Source organism: Periplaneta americana, chromosome 1, assembly GCF_040183065.1.
Source record: "Periplaneta americana isolate PAMFEO1 chromosome 1, P.americana_PAMFEO1_priV1, whole genome shotgun sequence".
NCBI lineage: Eukaryota > Metazoa > Arthropoda > Insecta > Blattodea > Blattidae > Periplaneta > Periplaneta americana.
In genome coordinates this window covers 87,668,472-87,683,906 of record NC_091117.1, presented here as the reverse complement: position 1 = coordinate 87,683,906, position 15,435 = coordinate 87,668,472, and the positions used below count along the sequence as shown (strand labels likewise).

At 36.6% G+C, this 15,435-nt stretch overlaps 1 protein-coding gene across 3 annotated transcripts in view; it reads right to left on the bottom strand.

The window, feature by feature from the left end:
• Positions 1–1,692: 1,692 nt before the first annotated feature.
• LOC138697996 (uncharacterized) overlaps positions 1,693–15,435 on the bottom strand; it is a 500,028-nt gene continuing 486,285 nt past the window's right edge. For all 3 annotated transcript variants that reach the window (XM_069823660.1, XM_069823671.1, XM_069823650.1), the window contains one exon: positions 1,693–10,765. In XM_069823660.1, the coding sequence (XP_069679761.1) occupies positions 9,399–10,765 (1,367 nt within the window). In that variant the 3' untranslated portion in view covers positions 1,693–9,398. The remainder of the gene's footprint in view (positions 10,766–15,435) is intronic.

Here is a 15,435-nt window from a genome sequence, read left to right as displayed (position 1 = left end):
CAGTAGGCCTATGCATATATTATATCCCTAATTTGACAAATAAACTTCAATTTCAAGGGAAAAATTGTTCCGGGGCCGGGTATAGATCCCGGGACCTCTGGTTGAACGTACCAGCGCTCTACCAACTGAGCTACCCGGGAACTCCACCCGACACCGTCTCAACTTTTCCCTTTATATCCACACAACTCGCGTGGGCTGACGAAACGCTAGAGACCCACATCGAGTGCACACAATCTCTGTGTGACTTGGAATTGTGGTTTTCCACAGAGATTGTGTGCACTCGATGTGGGTCTCTAGCGTTTCGTCAGCCCACGCGAGTTGTGTGGATATAAAGGGAAAAGTTGAGACGGTGTCGGATGGAGTTCCCGGGTAGCTCAGTTGGTAAAGCGCTGGTACGTTCAACCAGAGGTTCCGGGATCGATACCCGGCCCCGGAACAATTTTTCCCTTGAAATTATTCAAATCTGCTTTACAGGGAGCTTTACCTGAAAGATTAGATTTACAAAATAAACTTTAGTTGAACTGAAATTATTATACTACAATTTTGATTCCTTGCAGAAACAGCACATGCCAAGCTACAGTAATATATATTGATTTATTTATTAAAATTCATTAGATTTCAATAAATTCGGTATAAAACGACACATCTATTAGGCTTCCGTCTGAAGAAGCCAGTACTGTAACCAATGATGTGGACTACACCAGTAATACCGTTTTTTGTGTCTACTGAAAAATTATTTTTCATGACATGTTCTGTCTCTGCAATCGCCGATTTATTATAATCGAGGTTGATTCACGTGACTATGAATTCATAAAACGATCACCACTGCATTTCACAGTCATTTTCACTTCATCTCACTCAGACGTTAGATAATCATTCCAGTTGATAAAGCGTCGTATTGTAACCAATTAAAAAAAACAACTGTGTGTTTCTAGATCACATTATTATCTTAAGTTGCTTCTATGGCGTATATCAATCTCTGTTTCAACAGTTGCACTATTTCATGGCTGGATTTATGTTATTTTCTCTTGGAGTAATTATAGTTTTATTTTAAAATATAAATTGCAATAGAAATACATTTCTGTTCTATACCACTATATTTAAGAGATTCATTTCCTTCGAAAGTAGCATTCACTGAAATTGAGAAGCCTGAACGTGCTTTCCATTGTTAAAGAAGTTCCTCAAGGACGCGTAATTATAATATGAAGTTGGAACACGATTCACAATTTAATTATACTTGTGTGTAGCTGTAACTGATTTCCCGTAGCCAACTAGGCAAGATGGCGACGTTGTGACATTATGAATCGTACAGAAAGTGCTTTAAATTCGTCACAGATAATTCTGAAGTAAGGTTGCATGTAAGATCCAATGGTTACTTTACCCGAAATATCACTGGCAAAAACAAGAGTCACGAGTGTTTTACAAGCATAGAGGATGTCAAGGCCGGAAAAGAAGCCTTTTGAAACTGAACAGACACAAGTTTGTCCGTTTGCATGCGAAAGAGTGAGAGAGCACACGTTGAAACGTGTCGTGCAAGAAACGCAAAATTTGAAAGTGGTGACGAGATAATAAGCATGACGGCCTTCTATATATTCTCTGCTGTACACAGTGTCAAGGAGCGATTACCTGAAGTACCAAGTTACAAAATACCAGTTAATATTTTTGGATTCTCGTTAAAGAAGTTGCACATAATTCTAATGTAAAATTAAGTTTTTATTTCTTGCTTTTTTGGTCTTGGCAAATATTCAAACAATTACAAATTACATAAAACTATAGACTGATAAAGGACAGGTATTTTACAAATAAATTACATAAGATATATAAGTAAGCCTGTATCTATTAAATTATTTGTGCATCCTGAACTATGAAACCCTCAGAAAAAAAGTAAAATCGTAGCATTAAATTGTGATCACGGTATACATTAGAGAACACCATTTGCTTCATTATAATTTTCCAATGAAAAGTGGGATATTCTAATCAAATTAATCAAGTTTTTTATATAATTGAAATTGCCCTTCAAATAACTTACGAGTCCACACTGCTCTGGCGCAAATTCGTAACCTAATATAAAATCAAGTGGATAATTAACATTTTGGTATCAATAACATTATTTCTCTTAATTTTATTGCTGCCATAATATTTCGTTAAAACTTTCTAGACTCGAATACAACATGTTTTTTTAAAAAGCTGATTGCTGAATGTAAATTTACATTGTAAACTAAAAGCAATTTCCGCACAATATTTTATTTTATATCTAAAATTAATGTAACTTGTCAAAATTATTAGTACTGTACCACAGTAATGTAAAGATTTAAATGACTAGTGAAGTTGGAACATGGACGCGTGCAGGTCTTCAAATGTAAAAGTAGATTGAAATATATTGAAGAAATAAAAATGACACGTTTCAAAATAAAATATTCCGAATTATTATACTAACAGAATACGAATTTGTGGGAATTGTCTGAATGTGAAGTCGGAAACGAATACTTCAGTTTGATATAAAATACAGAGTAGTTGACAGAAAATAGGTTTTGCTCATGTAATTACCGACTGTTTTTTTTATATAATATCAAACGCGACTACCTTATCGAGAAAATATTTTATAGGCCTTCATTTTCCCTGAATCGAAAGTGTGAAGGTTTTTTGTTGCGTAATACAGACAGATAACACAAGCTGAAGGAACGTCAAGATTAGAGTATTCATATACAGCTGACTTCCATTCAGAGCACTTGTTTAGTTCGTGGCGATGCAGTATATATTAAAAAAGCAACTCTACATTTTATGATAAGTGTATTACGAAGACATCGTACAAAAAGTACAGTGCTTTATTTTTTACGGAAACACCATAGCATTCACCTACCATCTGATTCAACAGTCTAGAATTTAGTGAAAATGTTGGAGAAATGGTTTCATTATTAAATAAAATAAAGAATTCGCATAAGTCGTGTTATATAGTGACACTGTTTTGTTACGCCGCGGAGTTTTCATTTACCGCTTTGCCAGCGCAGCTAGTATGTTCTCCGCCGTGCCATACAGTGACAGTAGCTATTTGCGAGTTGTTTATCATCTGCACTCCTGCGTGAAGTTTGAATTAGTCATGTCATGTTGTGTTGCGTGTGTGTGTGTTCGACGTTGTTGCAATGCGATTTTCATTACGTGAACGTGTGTATATACTTACTACGTACATAAAATACAGAAAATCTTGTGCGAGAACACGACAGAACTTGCGTAACAAATTTCCAAATAGACCCGTGCCTAATCCCACTACAATAAGATTAGCCGAAAAATTCAAATAACAGGCAGGTTCAGTAAATGATCGTAAAATACAAAGGAGGAGTCATATTCACAGAAGAAAAGTTACACGAGATAGCACAGAGGCTAGAGCACACCCCACAAAAATCTCTTAAGTGTTTGGCGCAGGAAACATAAGTTACTAGAGATGAACAAAACTAACTGCCGCTCTCGCTCGCTGTGTTCGTTGTACTTGTCTTTCGAGTCCCGTCTCGTAACTCTCATACGCTTCGAATCTTGCTCATCGTTCTCGAAATAGCATTTGGTCGGCGTGGAAAGATATCGTAACTTTGAAGAACATACATAATTGAAATAAGATTAGAGATATTTAATTGATAAAAAAGACGAAACAAAACAGTATCGCAGTTATCAAAATGTTTTGGTTCTATTATCAGATACTACCTATGGTTATATAAATAGAAAAACAATTCTCAAATAAATTTGCATTTCTAAAAAATATAAAACATAACGTTAAATAAAGCGTTAATAGGTTTTTACTTGAGACTGTACGCTTGATCTGAAACATACGAAATAAAAATTCCTAGCCTTTTAATAAGAGCCTAGTAATTAAATAAGGATTGGGGAACGGATTATTGTATACTGAAAGGTAGAGATGATGTATCAAATAGGGTACTTGATTGTTTATACATATATAACAGTTGCCAAAATAGACAAAAGTTCAGTCTGGTATAAAAATCTGTGACGATTCAAGGTTACTTGACGTTCGAGAGTTGATCACTCCCGAAGTCTTGATCGCTTGATTCACTCATAAGCAGTCAACGACGTCGTGGGAAATATTGTCGTGCGAGTTTCCGGCTTTGCGAGCGCTGTTAATCTTCATTTCTCGATCGTTGTTCAACTCTAGAAGTTACGAGTCCGCTCGTTAAGCAACAAAATTACTTAAATTAAAGCCATAAAAAAATTCCTGTACTTCAAAAATTAAATGAACAAGATCCCAATAAGTGGTTGCATTCTCGTAATTGGATTTTAGAGAAATTAAATTCTGAGGAAATTGATCCGACATTAATTTATTTTTCTGATGAGGCCTATTTTCATTTAAATGGACATGTATCCTAACAAAATCATCGGTATTACAGTCAGGAGAAAGCCAATCTTGTACTCGAAACACCTTTGTACGTTGAAAAAATAGGCGTGTGGTGTGCAATGAACGGACACAGAATTATTGGGCTTATTTTCACTCAGGACACAATTACCAGCGAGCGTTATGTGAATGAGATCCTTGACCTATTTTTAAATGAACTGACTTATGGAGAACGTTCATCTGTATATTTCCAACAAGACTGCGCCAATACTCATACTGCCGAAGAATGCATGACATAATTGCGTCGAATTTTCGGAAGGAGAATTATCAGTAAAAATTTGTGGGCCCCACGAAGTCCAGATTTAACACCATGCGATTTCTATCTATGGGGGGCACTTAAAAATAAGGTTTATGCGAAAAATCCGCATACAATAAATGAGCTGAAAACTATAAGAGCTGAAATCGAGTCAATCAGTGAAGCAGAACTCCTTAAAGTAATTAACAATTTCATAAGAAGGTGTCAACAGTGTGTAGCAGTTGGTGGGGGACGTTTTCAACACCTACTTTGAGCTGAGTAAGTACAGAAGTCATCAGAGACTGTTTAGTACCTACATTAATGAGTGGTTTCCGTCTGGATATGGAATATTTATCCATGATGGTGCACCTTGTCACCGATGAAAAACTGTGAGTGCTGAACTTGCTTCATTGGAAATTTCTGTGCTTCAATGGCCAGGCAATAGTCCAGACATGAACCTTATTGAGTCTTTGTGGAATGTGTTAAAAACTGAAGTGAAGGCGAGAAAATCTATCGCCAATGCTCAATTAATAGAACATTACATTTGGAGAGAAGATCAGGATTTAGCAATTTTATGTAGAACTTTGGTTGAAGGGATGCCAAGAAGAATTAGAGGCTTTTATCGCAGCCAAAGGGGGTCATACGAAATACTGAGTCCTTATGATGTATGAAAATATAAGTAATCGCTAGAGATGAACAACGATCGAGAAAACGATACTAACAGCGCTCGCAAAACCGAAAACCCGCACGACAATGTTGTATTACGTCGCGTCCTTGACGTAAAGTCTGGTTGTGAGTGTTCCGAGACTCGATATTGATCATCTCCCGAAGTCAGCAACTTTTATCTACTTTGGCAACTGTTATATATGTATAAACAATCAAGTAGCCTATTTGAAACATCTGTACTTTTCTGTGTATAATAATTCATTCCCCAGTCTTTACTGAATTACTTGGCCCTTATTAAAAGGCTAGGAAATTTCTTTTTATATCTTTAAGATCAAGTGTGCAATCTCAAGTAAAAAGATATTAATGTCATATTTTATGTTTCTTAGAAATGCAAATTTATTTGAGAATTGTTTTTTTTTTCTATTTATATAACCATAGGTAATATCATATAAAAGAACCAGAATATTTTGATAACTAAGATACTGTTCTGTTTTGTCTTTTTGTCTCATTTAAACATTTATAATGCTACTTATTTCAATGATGTATGTTATTCAAAGTTACGAAATCTTTCCACGCCGACGAGAATGACGAGCGAGACTCGAAGCGCAGCGAGAATGACGAGCCGAGACTCGAAAGACAAATGCAGCGAAAACAGCGAGCGAGAATGGCAGTTAGTTTTGTACATCTCTAGTAATCACACCTAAATGTACTTAGCTTTAGTAAAAATAATGAATATTAAAAAAATGTCAATTTTGCTAATAATTTACCCACGCCTGTACAAATTTCTATATCGTATTAAATGTTTCAGTGCTGGCAGACTGTGTTGTCGCTTGGCCGTAGATAAGCTCCTAGCGGCGGAGTCGGTAAAATGAAAACCGCGCGGCTAAACATCACTGTAATTGAAGAAAATCTCATTGATACAGGCTATACGTAGGTTAGAACAACCTACCAGAAATTGTTGAATTAGCTCAACAGACAGATGTAGCCTATACCTTCAAGATATCACTTTTGAAAGGGACGGAATTAAAAAAAAAAAACAATGTTTTGTAACTCTTATCAGACAACAGTCTTCCATAAATTGAATGAAACGGATCATGTGCTTAGGATTCAAGTCTATCGATAGAGATGAAATCCAGTGGGTCTGGATATCTTTTCAGAAGATATGAAATAAATGCAGTAGGGAGGATAGTCGAAATTTCAGCACTTACAAGCCTATAAGGATAAGATAAGCCAATAAATTACACCTATAACGTATTGCCGAACGCTGACTGTGAATCACGGTTATACGGTCTGTTACTTACCCATGTCAATTTCGAATGGCGTCGTACTAGCAATCAGCGAAACCTGCTTCCAGGCGTACACTCGTTATATCTCATTTAGTAATGCCATGAGCAGGCTAAGATTAACTTTAGGATTTCAAAGTGCTTGTACTTTGTGACAAAACATAACGGCCTTCTCTTCTGGAAGAAAGGCCATAAATGCTCACCCCTGTATTACTTCTGTAAGCGTTTCCAATATGGGCGACACCCCTTCTTATAGCACTCACACGCTGTACGTCGAAGAAATCGCGAGTGAAATCATCGATGAGGATATAATGGAATGATGTGAGGGAAGGTAGTCATGTTCAGTCATCGACTATATTTTAAGTGGCACACACTATGAATAATACATAATCGAAGGTAGAAGGTAACGGATTCATGCTCACTTCTTTAGTACGAGCACACGTTCAAGTTTTAAAATCGAAATGGTCAACCTGAAGCAATAATTTAAAATAATGACAGAACGTCATTCATTCGAGCGGAAGCATATCTTCTGCAGATATTCAAATAAAGTGGAATCCATTTTCCTGAATCAATTAAATTAGATTTGCAGTTTTACTGCAAAGTAGCTTTCTGTGTCAGTAAGTTAATGACATGTGGTTACAAGATTGTAGCCCTTCCGAAAACGACGTTACTCACCATTTCCCTCAAAGGATGTCGTGACAAAACAATAAAATTGAACGATTAACGGGTAGAATACCGATGTTAAAATTGGCTCGCGGAGAGTCTAGAACACAGCAGAATAAATTCGCCACGAAATTACAGACCTGAATGCGCTATACAGTATCCGATCATTCTGGTCGAAGGTCAGCAGTAAATTTCTACACCCATCGAGTATTTGTTTTTCTATATTCCTGCTTTGCTTCTGCGTGGGAAACGTGTAAAAAATGTTGCAGTATTGTAGTGTTGAGAAGAACAAACAATTTGTTTTAGTACTGTATATTCAGTTTTTCCACTCCATTTGCTGTTATTTCCTTCTTATCATTGGCAATATCAACATTCATATCCGAAAAAAAAAAAAAATGTAGAGATATCGCCATGTAAATTGTCCGCGACGCAAAAAATCAATTTCTAGTCAGTCACTCCTACTTTCAGATCACGTGACAGGAGTCTTCCCCTTCTACACTCTTCTCCCCGATATTGCTCCCAGCCTTTCATGCATGCTCAGCTCACATGAGGCTAATCATGTAAGCTTCAGCCACCCGTCCGCCTTCCCGCCCGCCTACCCACCACCATCTGCGCACCTCACGGACAAATTACATGGCGACATTTCTACTGTAAAAAAAACCTTATATTTTTTAAAAGCTCAAAGAATTCGCAGTAAATTAAACGCTAAGGTAATGATTCTCAGATAATGACCAAATACAATTACAGTTATTCATTGTTATTATTATTATTATTATTATTATTATTATTATTATTATTATGCTTCAGTTATCAAAAATGAGAATCATTGCATTGATTAGAGTTCACTGCCATATAGCTGAAACTTCAGAAATCTTTTAGGTTATTTTTTGCAATAAAGCATTAATTTGTTTTGCTTCATATGGTTTCCGTCGTTTCAGCTATCATTTAAAACCGTTCTGTTAAGATCGTGATCCAACAGATAAAGTGTGCGTTATTAGAAAGTGAATACTTTCAAGCTGTTCGCATTTTCCACGGAAGAACGTAATATTAATATACACTACAGGAAGAACCTCATGGCCAGTAAAGAATGTCATTTATATACATAACAAGTCTATGTATGTAGCATTTATTGAGCATTTCTTAAGCGGATCATAAATTCTGACTCTCACGGAATATATTTGAGCAAGTACCATGCTCTTTATTCTATAATATAATAACAAGGAGGTATAGAGTTTACAGTATTGAAAAAACTGAAAATTTATACAAATGTATTATTAGTGAAAGGCACAGTGAAAATATTTATGTATGATACTACACTGATACTCATGGAAGACTATAAGGAAGACTCCTTGCTGGTTTATGTATTCCATTTTAAACAGTATTCCAGAATGCAGTCCAGCATACATCAAAAGAAATTCTACCGATTTCCACGCCTTCTTTTCCCAAGCGTCTGAAACATCTTGTAGAAGTAATATCTTATTATTAACTTTCTTAAACGACCAATATATTCGATTTGTGTTAAATATTAATGTAGAACGACTAAAATGTTAAGTTCATATTTGTCTCGTATGTAACTATTCACAACTCTTATATAATATATGCACTTTGTTATGTTTTACCAGTAGAGTTTGTGGAAACTTCTTGTGAGATATGAGGATTTCTTTTACTTCCTTTCATTAAATTAAATGGATTACTGATACGTAGTTATGATACTAAAACTGCTGTGTTCGGTGGTGATGAGTTGTAATTACGGAATCGAAATCCATAATTGAACTTTATCGAACTTAAATTTGTTTTCCCCATTAGACACTAAAATAGTGATTTTTTAGTAGTTCTGTTATGATACCTGGACACATAGACCTGAAACATTGTAATGTTTCTTAAAGAATATCTTAGCTTCCTCATAGAATGTTGTAGAAGTCGAACGCATCCAAAGATTTGTTTATCCCTTAAGACAATTTCCACAAACTCCGCGATAGTTATATTTTGCAACATATTCGCACAGCTTCACAGACCTAATTCGTATAGTCTGGTAGGCGAGATAGTTATACTCATACTTTTTGTGGACTCGTATATGTCCTAAGGCACTAAACAATAAAGGCTCTTAGGTATCACAATGTATGGTACATGGCACAGTCCTTTAGATCTCAGTTTGAATTCAATAAGGGTGCACGGCGGCGATGCCGACTCTGCCTGAGGACACAGAACTGTTGGTCCTGTGCAACATCTCGTGGTGATGGGGAGGCGGCGGATGAGGCAACATGTGATGCGGTTCTGCATAGCTATGTCTGTACCTTGAAGCAGCCGCAGCAACCACATCTGGTGGAGGAGGACCGGCTGACTTCTTCAAGTTATGGTGTCCTCCATTAGGCGGTGGAATGTTGTGATGCTGGAGTCGAGCTGTGTCTCTGTCCAGTCCTGGAAACCTCTCATGTTCTGATAATTCTTGATATCCGGAATGTCTTCCGTTTGGAATTCCGTTAGCGTGGCCACCGCCTCTGTCACCAGACGATAATTCCGAGCCCCCACCGTCTTGATAGGATCGTCGTTTGAACTCCTTAGCAAGCTCGTTGGAGTTGCGTCTTCTTTCTTCTTCCAACATCTCGAACATAGAGCGCCTCTTCTTGTCACCTCCTCCAGGTATCTGGAATGGAATCGCTCTAGGCAGCCGATTTTCCACGTTTCTCCTCTGCGGTTCAGGACTTCCGATTTCTTCTCCTTCCGGGATTCGATGGCGTGGCGTCGGTTGTGGGTTTCTAATAGGGCTACGATAACGCTCCAAAGGAATATCTGAACTTGAATCCTCGCTGTATGACGGCTGTTGGGACAGTACAAGGTGCCCACGGGAAGGATTCGGCGTTCTATCACGAGGACCGCCGCGGTACCTCGGTACTTCTTCACACGGGTATCCGATGTCTTCCTCTATTTTTCGTTGATTGCGTGGCTGAGGTCTTGGGTTGCGTGTGGGACTAAGAAATCTCTCCCTTCTATCAGGACTGAAATCCTGATCTCGTCTAGCCACTCTGGTGGGACTTCGATATCGGTGTCCCATCTGTCGTCTCTCTGGAACTATATCTTCGTCTGGAGGATTCCTGGGGCCTCTGGAAGGCCGTAAGTCTTCTCTGGAAGGACTGCGATATCTCTGATGAGGTATGATCCGCGGATCATCAGATCCTCGATTTCTTCCACCGCGGTAAACCTGAGCATCTGTTTTCTGAGGGCGGTGACCGCGACGGAGTGGCACGAGGTCATCCTGGTCGTCATGGTGATGATGTGGATTCTCCCGTGATACCTGACGATTGTTATAAGAGTCTCTTCGAGTCACATGACGAATTGGGCTGCTGCTGTATCCGTGCTCGAAGATATCGTCCTCATTGTCGCCCGGCGCGTCTGGTTCAGGGTTGTCAAAGTCATCCCTTACTGGTGGCGAATGTACTCCGAAATAACCTCGTTGAGGCCTGTCTTCTAGCTCGTCTTCGGAGTCGCGGCTTCGAGACCAGCTTCCTCGGCGTTGATAATGGCTACCTGAAATTAATAAAAAAAACTTATTTTAATAAACCGAAATGAAAGAAAATTAATCTTCAGAAACCATTATTCAGAAACACAAAGCAAATATGTGTAAAATTGTAATGGAGGCTTGTAAAAGTAGTATTCTTATGTACTGGTTTTTTTCAATGACTAGTCACAGCATATAGCACTGTGTGTACATTGACGTTCAAAGATACCTGACTCACTAATCCATAGTGTTCGATAATTTGTTCGTGTAAATGTGGTCTCTTTAGTTATTATTTCTACGAAGAGATGGCGAAAGTAACAGTCATTGTCACTAATAGTACATAAATATAACCGCATTATAAAATACAAAATTTCATCTCCCCTCTAATGATTGTGAAAAACACTACATTTAGCAGGAAACCGCTGATACGATCAATTATGAGAATAATTTATATTTAATCTACAACAGCATTTTCCCCAAACACTTTTTTAACCGTCCAAATAATAGTATCACCTATTGAGAACTAGCGGAACTATTTCAAAGGTTGTCATCTTATTATATCTTTGGTTCTGACTTTTTCGGTGATTAGAAAGTTCGCTTACACGGTCAGAAAATTGGAAGTCAGATACCTTTGAACGCCAGTGTACAAGACAGTATGGGACTATAGATTGTGTGTTGACTTACATAGCTACTGCGAAAATTATTTCAGTGCAATTCTTTAATGAAATGAAAACACATGATGTGGTGGATAGTCTTATATTTATAACAAATCTAGTCGGCAAACTATGAAATGTAATGTATCGATGAATTTTTAGGTTAAAGTTAAAGTGTAATAAATCGTGTTACTAAGTATTAATGCTTAAAGTCTTTGAAGGGATTTGGTTTAGATCAAGCATGTCAATTGATGCCCACAGGCGCATGTGCACGCTTTAGAGCTCAGTGTGCCTGCAGCTCTCGTCGGGAGATACGAGAACATACTAAACGAAAGAGCTAGTCTACTAATAGAGGTTAGTGGAAACCATAGGCCAGAGGTGTGCAACGCGTAGATGCAAGAGAACATAGGCTACATTAAATTTAACTCAGAATGGATACATTTTTGATTAAAAATAAAAAGTGGTTTGGACACACAGTGCTTAATATGTAAAAAAAAAAAAATCATCACCAAAAAATGTGACTTGGAAAGATATTACGAAAAATATCACGAAGAAAATTATAAAAATATTTAAGATGGCTACAAACCGTAACCTAATAAAGAATTTACTTCTGATATAAATATATGAAATTAATTACGAATTGTATTTTAATTTCTAATTTTTAAATAGTAATCATATCATAACTGTTTATTAGGCACTTTCCTTATTTTGCAGACTGCAATATCTGATGTAATCTGTATGACATTGTCAGTTAGCTATGATATGTGCCTCAAAATTGCAAAGACTTGTCATTCTTTCCCTGATGTACCTTTTACGAGTATTAAGGGTTGTATTCTAGACGCTTTAGCCAAAATATCTCCCAATGATATAAAGAAAGTACGAAGAAACATATTTTTTATTCAGAAACGTTGTAGCCAAAGTGGATACAAGAATTATTAGGGGATACTAAAGGAAAAACTAAATACTTATGTAAAGAATCTATTATTTGTTTCTCATTATTTTTTGATGAAAGCACAGACGTGTCTGACACCTCGCAGCTTGTAGCTTTTATTCGTGCTATAAATTATAACTTTATGCTTACAGAAGAACTATTACAGTATTTTGAAATAGGTGGGAAAACGTAATTTAGATTTTAGGTAGTGCATAGTGAATGTTGAACACTGTCACTTTAAAGTGCCCGTTATGGTATAATGTGGCGTTATAACTTTCTAGAGAAAGTTGTTTATGCTACTAATTTCAGTCGTATCATATTCAACTGTTATATTTTTACAAAAGCAATGTAGAAAAGAACCATGGATATTTACTCATTTAGAAATGCTGTTGTTCATGTCACATTACGTCTACACGCATGACTCTCGCCTACTGTTTGTACACCACTTATTTCCTATCCCTCTACAATCAGCTGGTTCCTACACGATTCACCTTGTCAATTTCCTGGCCGTGTCCTAGCATCTGGCGCCCGCGAGTGATTTCAAGGTTGTAAAATACGCTTGCTTTTGACATCGCAGATTTAGATCCATGTTTGGACTTTGATACTACGCAGACACAGAGTGGGACTCTCTTAATTAGGTGGCGGCGCGATATCAAACTTGAATTAAACCTATTTAATACACGGCATCATATTGATCAAAGAGGAACATCTTTTCTAAACATGATTCAAAACCAAATGTAGCCTAAAATTACAGCGGTATCTGTCTATTAACACTCTTTTTTCTTAAATTGTAACCAAATTCATCAACCTTACAAGTACGGAAATATTATAATTACGCGATGAACTGGAGAGTTTTACGAGATTAAGCTCTTTTCACATTTTGTAATTTTATTATAAGGCAGGTTACTGAAATAATTTTAGAGTTTTGAAGTCAATTCAGTGGTCTTATACTGGGTGTTCATTTCAAAGTGTGTCATGACGTCACTGTTGTTGGGTCACAGATTTGAAGCGAGTTTCAGCTTATATGTTAGAGAAGCTGCCTATTATTTAAGGCGTTCTTCAATCTGAACTTGAGAACGTGTACGGTATAACTTGAACGTCGTAGCAACAGATGGCGGTCTGTAAGGTCTGTGTGCTACCATAACCTCTTTCGAACTGTGTTTTGTGCGGGCAAGTCGTACGCAGGGTATTTGTTATCATCGGTTGCGTACGGCAACATTCCACAACACAAATCAAATGCTCCGTGTCCATGTTGACCGTCGAAGTTGATGTCAAAAAATACGTAAGTAATCGTCTTAACACTCTCCCCATATCCCGACAGTACGTATTTCCAAACAGTTCACATTCCTGCCACTACCGGCGGAAGTGTAGGAAGATTGAATTCTCTAGGCTCATCGGCTAGCCACATGACGGGATACAGCGAGCCATGACACACTTTGAACTGAACACCCAATACTTAAATTCTAAGTTTCATTGATATAATTGAACTATAGACGACTTTCCTAAAGGAGTGAAGAGGACAAGTTATTGAGATCAGTAATTTTAATTTAGGGATTAAACAATGAAAGGCATCAAACACAGAAAATTCTGCAGAATTGGTAAGAAATGAATTAATATAATTTTTTTACTACCGGCGTAGTGTAGGATTAGTTGGCGGAGCTTATATTCGAAAGCTGCGCTTGAAATGGGTTCGAATTCTGCTTGAGCTGGTAAATTTGTTGATGAGTTTTCGGATTTTTAATTAGCTGACAGGTATAACATGAAAGCCTCAGTCAATAAAAGGACTGTGACAGCTAGTAAAATGACTACTCCCATGATATAGGCTAAAACATAATTACATTGTATAATTATTGTCATCAAAATCATGTACAATTTGTGTATCATTCTTTAATGGTCCTGTCACATTTCTCCTGTTACATTTCTGTTTATCAGGAAACCAACCTTAACTAGATTTTACTATTCATATCTATTACTATTTTATATTCCATAATACATACAATCATTATAGTTATTTATTAACAAAAACTCTTTACATTTAATTAATATTTCCTATATAAATACATTTATACTTTAATTTTTCCTTCCCATTCTTTCTTTACTATATGCAAAAATTTTCTGAGTTCCATAAATTTTCTTTCGTTTACTGTTCTATACAATTTCCTATATGCTATTTCTACATTTAGTTTTAGTAATACTTCCTGAATAAAAGTTTTTCTTGTTCTTTCATTTTCTGGGAAAGTAACAGAATGTGTGATGCCTCTTCTTTTGATTACATAAAGGACATACAATATGTATTTTCCTACGTCTCCTCTTATATTCTTTAGCTTCCAAATTCCCAATCTCCACCACGCTAGTCCCATCTTTTCTTCCCTGTTGTTAACTTTTGTATATTCTTCCTGTCCCCACATGATTTTCATTTCTTTGTAATTTAGTAATGATTTTAAATCATTTAAATTGTTAAACATTTCCTGTCTCACTAACTCGTTACTTCTCCTCATTATAATTTTGCCTATCAAATTTATATTAATTTCCCAATTTCTTGCCATAACCAATTTAGTCCTAATCTGCATACATTATTTTCTAATTCTTTTATCCAATTAGACTTAGTTTCCATAGTTTGTAGAAATCTTAAACATCTTTTCAAAATATCATTTTCTTCTCTCTCTGCAATGTAACTAAAAAATATAACTTTCCTAACTAATATTGTTCCCCTACTACCTTCCATCCCCAGATAATTATATAGCAGATTATTCATTTTAGACTACAGAAAAATGATGCTGCATTACTAGGAGATAAGGCATCTATATGCAAACCAGAAAGAATTTTAGGATGTATTAGAAACAGTGTAGTAAAATGCCTGTAGATATTTAAAACATGAAACTAAACTTAGAATATTTAGGACAGAAGGAAGAGAGGAGTAACAAGGACGAGTTCTCACTTACGCAGCTAAAAATAGTGCCGACGCAGGTAGAACTAATGAGAAATAGGACACAACTGAAATGAACACGTAAGAAAAATAGTTTGGAAAAAGTATGACTCGAACGATACCAGGGTGTGGGAAATCAGTGTGTAATTAAAAGAATATACATTATAAGAATTGGTTAGTACTGTATGT